The sequence below is a fragment of the Danaus plexippus genome (assembly GCF_018135715.1).
Source record: "Danaus plexippus chromosome 9 unlocalized genomic scaffold, MEX_DaPlex mxdp_24, whole genome shotgun sequence".
NCBI lineage: Eukaryota > Metazoa > Arthropoda > Insecta > Lepidoptera > Nymphalidae > Danaus > Danaus plexippus.
The window spans coordinates 3,406,497-3,419,012 of NW_026869847.1; the positions used below are offsets into that span (position 1 = coordinate 3,406,497).

Sequence of the window (12,516 nt, forward strand, 5' to 3'; positions counted from 1 at the left end):
ACGTAGACGTATTGATTTTTTTGTATTTCCATCCAGACTGAGTCATGTTCATGTGTATTTTTTTTATTTTTTCCTTAAAATATATAAGGAAAAAATAAAAAAATACATAATTTTTTATATCGCAAAGTTCATAATATTTTTGCCATTCTTACTAAAGGTTTATATGAAAATTCCTTGTACAATTTTCTCTACCGAGCATCTTTCTTCAAATTAAACGTTAAACTCTGCAATTACTAAAACTTTATGTACGTTAAGAGTACGTTGATTTAAGATTTTTTAGTTTCATTGGATTCCTCGTTATTTTTATTGCTTTGTGGTCTCTTTTTATCACAATGACCATTCGGCTTAGGGGAGGATATACTTGGTTACATTTTTTTTTAAGAAAGTCGTCAATAGTCGTGATTAGAAGAAGCAGCGTTACTGGTTTCCCACTGTTTAACAATAAAGCTGGTCTCCTCATTGTAAATGTCTCGATGAGAAAAAAATACATCCGGTTTTTTCTTAAGATGCTGCAAACCAGTATTGATACAAAATTCCTATCAATTTAATGCGTCATTGAAAACAAATTCACTATATTATTTAAATGATATAAATTTTAATTAATTTTCAATTTTCAATCTCATCCGTAAAAACATACTACTTATTTTAAATATTATTTGTATTTAATGATTCTATATAAAATTAAACTTTTAGTTAATATTCATTGTGCATTGTTCCATACAGAAATTATTTTACAGATTTTGCCTCTACTTTATAATTTAAGTTTAAGTTAAGAATGTATGTTAAGTATATTAAAAAGTTAGAAAAGTTATAGGAGGATAAACATAAGTTTTTATTTATAATAATTTTATAATACATTAAAAAAAAAAATATATATATATATATATATATTATACTATCGGATATATATTCCCATATATTATTATATATGTCGGCGTTAATGATAAATATGTAATAATTAAAATAATACTAATTAATACTCAATTGATTTGTTGGTTTCGTTAAATAACTTTTGATTGTAAATAATAATTTGAGTTTTATTTAGAAGTAAAACGACTCAGTCTTCATCCACCAATCAGTGAATCAGGTGAGTTGTGAAGGGAGGGGACGGCTCCTATATAAGCAGGGCTAATCGTCGATGAGCCAGGGGTGGTTCGGCAGCCGTCCTGTTCACAACTCATAATTGGGGTCAAGGGATCCGCCTGAATCATCTACTTATTTTAATAAGTACTATAAAATGGAGGATAATTCTCTCAACCGTGAGAATTCAGAGCCACATAGCTCGCCCATACTCCAATCGCGAGCCGACATATATTATATATTTATTTTTTACTAGTTACTGCTGAGTGGTTGCTATTTGGTAGTAATTTATTAATAATTTAAAGTTTAATAGTCACACAAATGTCATTTTTGACATTTGGTGACAATTCTAACATAACATTCTTCATGAATTGACATATTATGTTTGTGCGACACTAGCACGGTAGGTGTGTAATATCTATTGTAATTAATTCAACAAATTTATAAAGGTCTTTTAATATTTATTTTAGAAACTTTGTTTGTGGTAAATTTCACTTTCATCCGTTAGCCAAGTCTCCATAAAAGTGCAAAGTTTTCGCTTCACGCCTTACACGTAGGTACTTTCATGTTTACATGACACGTTTATATCGTCTTCTCTTACGATTAAAAGTATGGGAAAAGTCTATTTATATCCGAAAACATAATGTTATTTAAGTACATTTCCTTTAATGGTAACTCAGATTTTCGCGACTACGTATTTAAAAAAAACTGTCTTTCGGATGTACGTACCTACTCGGTACTAGGTAGTATTATTATTATTTTTTATTTTCATATCGTCTACCTGTGATCACGTTTGCTGTATTGTAATGGAAACTGAAAATTTAAGTAATGTCTTAAACCAAAAACAGTTGAATTTTAAATATTTTTTTTTAATTTATGGAGGTGTGTTTATTTGGGAATTTTCTTGTAACGATGACGTTTTTGTAACCTAGTAACGTTCTAATAACTTGGAAACGTATTATTATTTAAATTAAAAACATTACAACTAGAAAAATCCTAAGTGGGAAGTTTAAAAAAATATTTATCATTGTTTACCTGCGAGGGTCCGTACAATGATCAGGTTCAATTTGAAAATATGATAACAACTGTTTATGCAGAAACTGACCCTTTTTTTTTTTGATGACTCAGGGAAACTCTTTTACGAGCCGTCTAACCGGCCTTGGTGGGGCCGGACAGGATGTGTGAGACTCGGCCTGGGCACTCACTAAAACCACTGCGAAAGCCATCGGCCGCTATGTTGGTGCACCCCGGATCTGTCAGCAACAGGGCACACCAGCGACTGGCCGGTCCTGGCAAAGACCGGACTTACTCCCTCGGAGAAAGGGGGCGATCCCGGCAATTAGGATCGCCCCGACGATGCCGAGCTTTCACATGAGCCAGGTTTCCAGCCCGACCCCAGCCCGGAGTGCAGGGGCGCTATTGGAGGCGTTGCAAATATCGACTCCGGCGCACCCCCGTCCGTCGTCTGCGGAGGGAGGGTGCATCAGCCGCATCCTCCCTTTCCCGCTCAGATGCCTCCTTCGTGGACATGACCGTCTCACAGAAGGAGGACACCGCCAGCCAGGACCTGTCACTCTCGAGCATCTTCTCCGCGATACTCGAAAGCGACAAGTCCACTCAGCCGAGAGCCGCCACAAGGTCTTGGCGATGCGCAGCCCATCTCGGGCACACCTCGAGGGTGTGCTGGGCCGAGTCCACCGCAGCGCCGCACTCATGATAGCCTCTTTCCGGCTCTCTCCTGGCCGTCCGACACAAGTAATCACCAAAGCACCCGTGCCCGGTGAAGACCTGCGTCAGACGGAAAGTGAGGGGTTTGCGTTTCCGCCTCATCCAACGCTCTAGGACCGGACGGAGCGCTGCCGCTGTACGTTTACCGTACGGCTACCCCGCCAGGTCCTCCCCCCACTCCCGCATAAGACGTGACTCCCCCTGCCGGTGAACCGCCCGGATCTCCTCTGATGAAGGGTTCTCTCCGAGAGCCCTCCTACCCGAGACCTAGGAGAACACCTCGGCGAGAACCGACGCCACAAGATCCCAAGGCGGATCGCATGCAGAAACTGACCGTGACCTGACCTACTTGAACTACCATAATTCATAAAAATCATTTGGTAATAAAAAACAATCATAAAAAACCTTAAATAGCCTATCAACTTTGACATTTACAAATCTTTATTCTCATTGGATTACATTATACATATTTAAAAACCATTCTCATAACTAAACTTCCGTTTGCAATTTCTATATTTCAATATTTTTTTATATACCTATGTAGCGGCTTTTATTTTTAATTCACTTTTTTTGCGTTATTTATTAAGATTTATGACAGACTTTGATCGTAGGGAACAATGTTGTTGCGTCTTCATTATGCTCCTTGAGATATTACTTCACAAGTTATCAATTCATGAAAATGCGTCCCAAACGACTAACTCGTACAAGCTCTAACATATAATGAAACGTCAGCCTTTTACGAAATAAATACTAAATTAACCCGCTGGCTGAAGTAACCGTTGCGGTTTTACCGCGGGTAGGTATTTCCACCTGGTATATTCTTGTGAGTCATTCACACTTCTTTTTTTTTTTGAATCATCATATAAATCTGTTAAGTAATATATTCGAATATATCACACATATTTTTATTATTTCCACTACATATGGCGGTTTTTATTCGTATTACTATTTTATTTATTGCCATTAAGCAAATAATACCTACCAAAGTAAATGTACCTGTATGACGTATCTTTTAAAACGGTTCTTCCCCTGCTATTAGAGTTGAAGTTGTCAGAGATCCGACAAAGACATGATATTTAAAAGACACTTAATAGCAATAAATAATAATACTGCATATTATTTATAAATATCTAGATATTTATATATTTTTTGGAATAAGTATTTGATAGTCGTTTTATATTTTATAAGTTTTGCGAATAAAGAAATATTAGATTGTATTGAAGATGCTATTAATTGCGTTCGAGGAAAATAAAATCTATGTTACCTCGTTACAGCCTTTGTTAGTTTTTTACGACCTGTCATACGATCAAAAACTCTTAGAAATATACAATAAAAATAATTCAAATTCGACTTGAATGACTTTTAGGACTGTGTATTTTTATTTCTTTTTAATTATAAGCCAAAATTTAAACACCTTTAATTTAAACAACTTTACCTTATAAGCGTACAATAAGTTTTAATGGGAATGGGTAAAATTGTTTATTAAAAATTAATAACAAAAAATTGCAGTATTCTAAATATATTCTGAAGAAAAGAAGGTAAATTAATCGCTAGATTATTATTCTTAAGAAGACTTGTTTCCCAAAAGTATGTTAAGTCCTCCTAAATAGATAAATCTACAATAATAATAGTAATAATTAAAAGGATAAATATTAAATCGTTAAATAAAGCAGCCTCAGGTTGTTGAACCTTCCTAATAACCGGGAATCCCAGAGGACCAGTTTCGTTCCTCGGCTCCCATAGACCGTAATAAAATAAAGCCTTAAATCCACATCACATCTCGATTTGTTCTAAATAAAAGTCCTCTAGAAAAACTTACATACATTAATTTCTATTTATTTTTTTATATTTAAACTCTTTTTGATGTAACACCCTCCGTATTTAATGACTTCACCCACATTTATCGTTAAGGTCAAACTTAAGATTTTGGGGTATTCCGAAATCAAAATTCTGTGCTCTTACCATAAGTTAGCAGCATCACACTAATTACGGTCAGTTTCCAGTTTTCCATTCATAAATCGTCGCAAATGAACATAAGTATTTGTTTGAATAAACGGGATTGTTTGTTTAGTACGACGCTACATCTTTAGGATACATATAATGATAAGATTATGCATATAAATATATTTTAATACGATACAAGTATATATAAAATATTTTTAATTTAAAGCCGTGGGACTTTACCTCTACAGTATATGATGATTTCGTAACACACCAGTCGTTAAAAAATTCATACAAAATAATTAATGACGTCATAAATGGAATGTTAAAGGTCACTGTACGTAGTCATCTTCCTAACACGCAGTTAGCTATCAATGTCTTTTCATTGTCCACTCACCTCATAGTGTTTTTTCATATCTAGTAAGGATTTCTTTTGCTTCAAATTTACCTATTTTTACATTCAGACCCTGTAAAAACTACGTAAATAGTTTCCTTAACCTAAATTTTTTGAATGTATCTCCAATTTGAATTTGTAGCATTATTTAAATGTTTTTTTTTTTATTATCTTTCCTGTTTTTAATGCGAATTATCGTCTAATGAACGCAAAACTACGAAGACACAGAACGTGGACAGATGTATATAAGGATGTAATCACGAGGGCTGTATATCGATAGTTATTTATCGTATTATTTCCATACCTTTTTTTTTTATTCATATCTGTTTTATTAATAAATAAATTATTGCTTTCACTGAAATATTGTTCAACCGACAATATTTATTTCTACAACAAACTAAGTTTTCAAAGTAATCACTCAAAATCACGAAAATTTAAGGTAATTCTTTACATATTACTTGTTTAATATTCTTCTATTTAAACAGGATTAATATATTTTGGGCACATTCGAACATCAAAGTTTTATAGTAGTTATGCCTGACGTTTTGAGTAGTTTCTATTTAAATTAGAAAATGCAAACAGGTCACACATAAGAATCGTATGGAAGATCTTAACCGTTGGGTGTTTTAGAAGGAATATTTTTTAACTATTCTGAAATAATTTAATGAATTTTTTTATATGCAAATTTTTAATACATTTTTTTAGATATAATTTAAGACGAGAGAATCAATAAAAGTTTGCTATCATAGTGATTTCCAACGACCTAATAATCTCTCTTCTGAGGAAGTGCTGTTAAAACTAATTCAATAATAATAATTTTAATAAACGGATCAATCTGGGCTGTATCTACTCTAAACCCTTGCATTAATAAAAAAAAAAATAACACATATACTAAAATGTAATTATAATAATGTCGCTTCAAAAGTAATATTCTGATATAATACAAAATTAATTGACTGGATATGTTATTTTTGGCACCTTTAACATTGTCATATGTTCTCCGGTCTTTTCTAAAAGAATGCATTCCATGTAACTATAACCAAGATGAATTTTAAGGACACGGAAGATCTTCTAATAATTTAAAAAATATCGCGTTGCCTATTTTAAGCAAGTTTACACAAAATACACATTTAAAGGGGTGTTTTTTTTTCCCTCTATAATCAGCTGCTTAGGTTGTTATAATTATTCATTATAATTCTTTTATTAAAAACAAAAAATACCATTTAAATAATATAAATGTATGATTATAAACTTACACTCTTAATTAATACATTCAAGGCCTCGAGCGCAAACTACTTTTTCTCAGAAATCTTTGAGATACATTAAATTCAATATTAAAATTATAGGAACGTCATACCATATCGATGTTTTGTATTGTTGTGATATGAGGACGCAACACTAGCGAAGAGGCTACTTCGTTCGTGTATAGAGACTAGAGCAGACGTATGTTAGGTTGAATTGTAAAAAATGTCTGCTAAACTCATTGTTACATTGTTTTGCGTACAATATATATTTTTAACGAGTAAGTTATTGTTTTCTGTGTTGAGAGTAGTTTTGTGACAGTTTTAAATATAATTGAAAATAATGTGGTTTTTGAATTTTTAAGATTGCCAAGAAGTGGCGAAGTTCTTCCGTAAAGACTACGTCTACATTGACAGCACAAAGTCTTTTTACAAAATCCATACGATACATCGGGCGTGGGAAGATGCTAAGGAAATGTGTGACTTCGAAGGGGCCACGTTGTTTTATCCATACGATGAAGACGAAGCCAAAGCCGTCATAAATTACTGGAACCAGACCCTACCGTTCCCATGGATATTTATAGGTGTATCCACACCCAACGTTAGGGAAGTTTTTGAAACGGTAGACGGTAAGTTGGCCATTGCTTTAATGATGACTTTAAATGAAAACTCGCTTTATAATATACATAAATACACCATGATATGTTTGATCTGTCAACGTAATATAATAGCAATTTAATAACTCTATGATATTGCCTATTTAACAGTTCGAATGTTAGATCAAGTGATATAGTTTTTTTATTAATGAAACCAGTATTTTAGAGGTAATCTTGATGTTTCAGTGCGTCCGTCTTCATAGGTTAGAGGTCAAAGTTACGAGCAAATATCATATAATATAATTAGATTGGACATCTTTTTATTTTCCTTAAAGTATCATTGACTCATTGTCGAAGTATAATTTTACATTACATTTCGTCATTGTTATAAGAAAAAATACGCGCGTTATAGACTTTACTAAAAATTATAATTCCATCAAATCGCCATAAACATGGTAAAATTAGAGTTTTAAGAGTAATATAACTTGTAATTTATCCATCCAAATAGTCAGTCTGTTCGTAACTGAATATATATATACCTACATTTTAATTGCATCTAATTTATTATATTGAGAGGAGCTTGGACGTTGGAGGTGAACGTTTAACGCTCGTTAGATAGGGACCCCTTAAACCTACACCTGGGTCGCAAGTCCCAGGCACCGTTGAAGCTCCTCTCCCTGCAACGTGGAGGACCCGGCTCCCGCACGGTCATAGAATGCTGAGAAGTTTCGTCTCGTCTTATTAATTAGAAAAATATCCTTTAATTAAAAACATAAAAATAAAATCAATGTGACAGTATTTTCTTATCAAAATAGTTAAATAGTACTAGTTTTTATATTTTAAAGGAATTTTGATGTTTCAGGTTTATCTATATCTCAGGTATACGATAATTGGGGTCTAGGAGAGCCTAACAACGCCGGTGGGACCGAAGGCTGTGTAGTTTTGAGAAAGGACGGCACCCTTAATGATGACAAATGTGCCGGAAAATTGCCTTTCATTTGTAAGAAAACGTTAAATACTTTGGAATGGAACATGCTCTGTGATTTACCTGATATGGGTATGTACCCGACTTTTACGCTGTCAAATAAAATTTTACTTACTTCTAACACCTATTGAAACTTCTTTTATCGTATGAGAGGAAGAACAATTGATGTTAAAGTTTTCATATTCTTGCCAAGGCTTCTGACGTGACAAGGAAAACCGATTTAATTTCTCTTCCGATTCACATAGTAGCTTGAGAAAATAGTTTTTCGTCACACTTCTTCCGGTCACCTACCTAATAATAGACTCTGTTAGAATTTTTTACTAATAATATTCTTTAAAAATATTTTCTTATTCTAAAACTAGTTTTTGATTTTAGGATACGTATACAATGAACTAGGGAGATGCTATAAATTCCACTTGAACCCTCGCAGTTGGTATGAAGCCGTCAAAATCTGTGATGCAGAACAATCGTACCTCGCTATCATAAATTCAGATGCAGAAGCAGATGTCTTGGTTAACATCACAAAAAACGCTCCAAAAGACGACATCGAGGACACAAATTACCTGAATGGAGCCGTTCATTTAGGATTTAAATTTAACCACATTTGGAAAACTATCAAACGTAACTAAAATCTTAATTTGTAACGAATTCTTCTCATCTGACTCTAACATGTTAGTTTAAAATCTAGAAGAAGTACATTACAAAAGAGTAACTTTTTATAACTGAAAGTTTCTGAGTAAAAAACTATATTTTGAAAGCCTTACGACCTTTTAAAGGTGACATGTAATTTGTCCGTAAACTCATTTTCTCTAAGTATTTCATAAATCATCATATGTCTGCACGAAAACTTGAACTTTCTTTATAAAATTATAATCAAATCACACATACTTCAAAACTAGGTAATTTAGGAAAATATTAACAAAGATATATTTCTTAGATGAATCATTAAGGCGGAGCGGGTATTCACAATGGGGAGTCGGCCAGCCGGATGGAAAGGGTAAAGAAACATGTGGCTCGATGTTTTTCAATGGAAAACTGAATGACATATCCTGCGACCTGAGATGTTTCTTTATTTGTGAACACGAACCCGCCATCTTGACGACGGAATACGACTTCAGGTTTGGTCGCCCTAATTAGTCGCCACCTATCGGAACTTTTATTACTAGCTAAACTCAAAAATACTCAATTTTTAGGGATATATATTTTTTAAATATCACTAGTTAATTATATGATATGAAATGTAGCTGATATTCAAAAATGGATAAAAAAAATAATTAAAAAGCAATCATAATCGATAAAAAAGTATTCAAGGACAAAAAAATATTGCCATATTAAAAAAATAAATACTCACTCATATTTATAATATAACTTTATATGTTGTAAAATAAACATTACATGAATAGTTGTTAATATTAAGTGTTTTGAACATTTAAATTAAAATATGAATTACATGAAATATTTCGATTATTTGTATTTTTATTTAACAAATAATTTGTCTCCTAAATTTGTGACAGTAAACTTTATAGTAAAATCTATAAGTAGAAGTAGAATTGAAGAAAACAAAAAGATCGCTAACCAATCAACAAGCTTGTTGATGCTGATAACCTTTGCCATTGCAATCTTCGTTATCACTTATACATGTTGCTTGCACCAATCACTAAAGGTTATAGCTTTATAATAGACAACATACAAACTAATTTTAGAATGATAACTCCATAGCTCCTCCATTTTATGTATACCTAATTTAAATTATACTTGCAATTAATCAACCTTCTTGGTACCATAAAAATAAATGTTTATATTGTATAACGTCAATCATCTCGGAAGACCGCCTTTCCGACGAGAGGCAGATACTTCACGAATGGCCCGCAGTAGCTTAGAATTTCACGAACAGGTTCAAATAGTAGAACCATCCAGTAAACCAATAACAGATAGAAGAATACACTAGCAAGAAAATCCAAAACGAATAATCTGAAACCAAAAAATCATCATTTAATGCCCATAGAGATATGTAAAATTCTTAAAAAACATACATTTTAAACAAAAGTCATTTATAAATTTGATTACGTAAACAAGCTTTACGTGTACAAAGATTTTTTTTTATTTCTATACAAATTAACTCGAAATAACACATAACACTCACATATTATTATGCAGTTTTGCTTTCGGGAGATTTTCTAACTTTTCCTTCAAACAGTACAGTTTGCCGCCTATCATGCAACTTTCTATGTACGGACCGATTTCGATAATTTTCAAATCCATCGGGAAAGTTGTGAAGTCTGCTCCGTGTAACTTTTTCGCCAAATCTTTGAAGTTGTCTGTGTCGAACCACCATTCTCTTGTTGTGAAATACTGTAGAACTTCAAGTCCGACAGAAATTCGCTTTTGTATTCTGACCATGCTGAAGGAAGAAACGATTTTATATCACATTAAGAACTACATATTTATTCGTCTTACTATAAGAACCAAAGATGACAGAATTTCTATTAATTTAACAAACAAACTGTATTTTGTTTTAGGAAATAAACATACTAAGCTGTTGGAGTAGCTGGGGTTGAGTATATTAATAAAAATAGCTTATGTAACGAATAAATACTCAAGTGACTAACAATCTCTGCTGGCCAAAGATAAACATCAAGAAGTCTATTAGATAAGCGGGAACAATATGATAGAAGAAGACACAGAGCTCGTGCAACAGTTTGCTATGCCGTATGTTCCCGTCTGGATACCATAATGGCATTTCGAAAGGATATTTTCGGACCGTCGCCTTTCCTACGTCGAGAACCTCCTTCCACGTATTGTTCCTATCGTCACCTGTAGTTAGATTGAACACAGGTATTTCTTGTGACCTGTAATATATTTAGTTACTATTATTATTAGGAAAAAAATAATTTTAAGATATCTTATATTTGTTTAGCTTAAATTTTTGTGAATAAAATATGTATAGCGAGCGTTGAAAACATATGACAAATAACACTTAATGTAACCCAACTGATAATAAGACGTGTTTTTTAACTAAATATAGAGGTTTCTAGCTTTGACTGATGCTGCGACTTGATTGATTGCCATCTTGTTTAAAATACAATTAAAAAAGTAATTTGTAGAATATAATAAAATTATAATAAAACTAAATGAAATTAAATGTAGGAGAGGTCTGGAGAGAGATTTTCAACGTGGTCCTCTAGCCCTCGGATCCAAGCGATAATACAGAATAGTAGAATAAGGAATAGATATTTTGCTCTTTTTCTAATTAAAAGCCTAAAGTATAAATAGTATATTTACAAAGTAGTAAAGGTTTATTGAACCAGAGTTAAAAATCAGTAAAACAATAAACATATTCATACACCAAATACAAATTGTAAATTGAATTGATTTTTAACTTTAATTATTATTTTATTCAGGAATTTTCGAAAAGAAAAATGGCATACTTATTGATTTAACTATAAGAAAATAAATTATTTGATACACAGAAAGCCATGTGGGTTCGTCGATAGACGTAATAAACACGAAAGTAGGAAAGCAAATTCTCCAGGTTAGCGTACACTAGTCTACTCGATCTAGCAAATGAAACACAGGCCTGTTTTGCCTTCATATTTCATCAAAAAAATCAAGCTTTCCTACGTCCAACTTGTGTTTATCAAAGTTAAATCTTAAACGAATTATGACCTGAAGTTTAACAAATAAAGAACCACCATCTAATTATTACCTTTCCATTTGGGTGTTGATATAGTAAGGAATGACAATAGTTGCATTGATAGCGATATCCACTGGTATGACTTCCGCGTGATAGTGTCCATAGCAATGCATTGATCTGATGACACCCTTCCCGGCCCCGATCATTAATCCTATTGGGCCATTGAGGTTATCTACCCAACCTGGATTTGGTTCTTTGAACGATGGCGTGACTGTGACGAAAACATTCATCAGTTAAAGACATTGTGAACTCTTGTGAAGTTCATTTGCATCGACAAGAAAGAGCCAAGAAAAGATAGCAATGAGATTCCCAAGGGGTCTTCTTGTTCCTAGAGATTCGTAAAGAATTGTTGAGCTTGGTCAGTTATCTGCATATACGGATATTTTATAGTATTTATGGTATTAAAACATTTCAGATATGATTATTAAGGTAATATCATACCAATGCTAGGGCGGACGACCACTGCTGGTATTTCTGGATAACATTCTTTGACAAGTGCCTCGGCCAGTCGCTTGGAGTATGTGTAGGAATTGGGATGCTTTTGCATCAAGGTTGGTGCTAGAACGTTTAGCTGCTCGTTTGTCATCCAGCTCGCAGCACGCAGAACCTCGTGAGGATCGGTTGGTGGTGGATGAACCTGAAAAAGCAACAATGTTCTAAAATAAACTACATACTACCTTATTACAAACTATTTATATGATAGTACTGTAAGTTTTTAAACAAGCAATGATAAGTATTAATGATTATTTAAATGAAACTAATATATTTCGGATATACTACGAATGCTTTATTTTTGTAAAAAACTACATACTCCCGACGTTTCGGTTACTTTTCAACAACCGTGATCACGGGTAGAT

The 12,516-nt window shown here is 33.1% G+C and overlaps 2 protein-coding genes across 6 annotated transcripts in view; one reads left to right on the forward strand and one right to left on the reverse strand.

Moving 5' to 3' along the window:
• Positions 1 to 6,505: 6,505 nt before the first annotated feature.
• LOC116767568 (macrophage mannose receptor 1-like) lies at positions 6,506 to 11,006 on the forward strand. Of its 2 annotated transcripts, XM_032657954.2 has the most exons (6): positions 6,506 to 6,665; positions 6,750 to 7,013; positions 7,843 to 8,037; positions 8,341 to 8,586; positions 8,903 to 9,083; positions 10,485 to 11,006. In XM_032657954.2, the coding sequence occupies exons 1-6, from the start codon at positions 6,611 to 6,613 to the stop codon at positions 10,489 to 10,491; spliced, it is 948 nt and encodes a 315-aa protein (XP_032513845.2). In that variant the 5' UTR covers positions 6,506 to 6,610; the 3' UTR covers positions 10,492 to 11,006. The 2 variants fall into 2 exon arrangements, with proteins under 2 accessions (XP_032513845.2, XP_032513844.2); XM_032657953.2 differs by lacking the exon at positions 10,485 to 11,006 and having other exon boundaries at positions 8,903 to 9,430.
• The window catches only part of LOC116767567 (putative fatty acyl-CoA reductase CG5065), a 50,661-nt gene continuing 47,464 nt past the window's right edge, over positions 9,320 to 12,516 (reverse strand). For all 4 annotated transcript variants that reach the window (XM_061527232.1, XM_032657951.2, XM_061527233.1 and 1 more), the window contains exons 5-9: positions 12,101 to 12,296; positions 11,672 to 11,870; positions 10,575 to 10,814; positions 10,109 to 10,366; positions 9,320 to 9,936 (exon numbers count right to left, since the gene is read on the reverse strand). In XM_061527232.1, the coding sequence (XP_061383216.1) occupies positions 9,777 to 9,936; positions 10,109 to 10,366; positions 10,575 to 10,814; positions 11,672 to 11,870; positions 12,101 to 12,296 (1,053 nt within the window). In that variant the 3' untranslated portion in view covers positions 9,320 to 9,776. The remainder of the gene's footprint in view (positions 9,937 to 10,108; positions 10,367 to 10,574; positions 10,815 to 11,671; positions 11,871 to 12,100; positions 12,297 to 12,516) is intronic.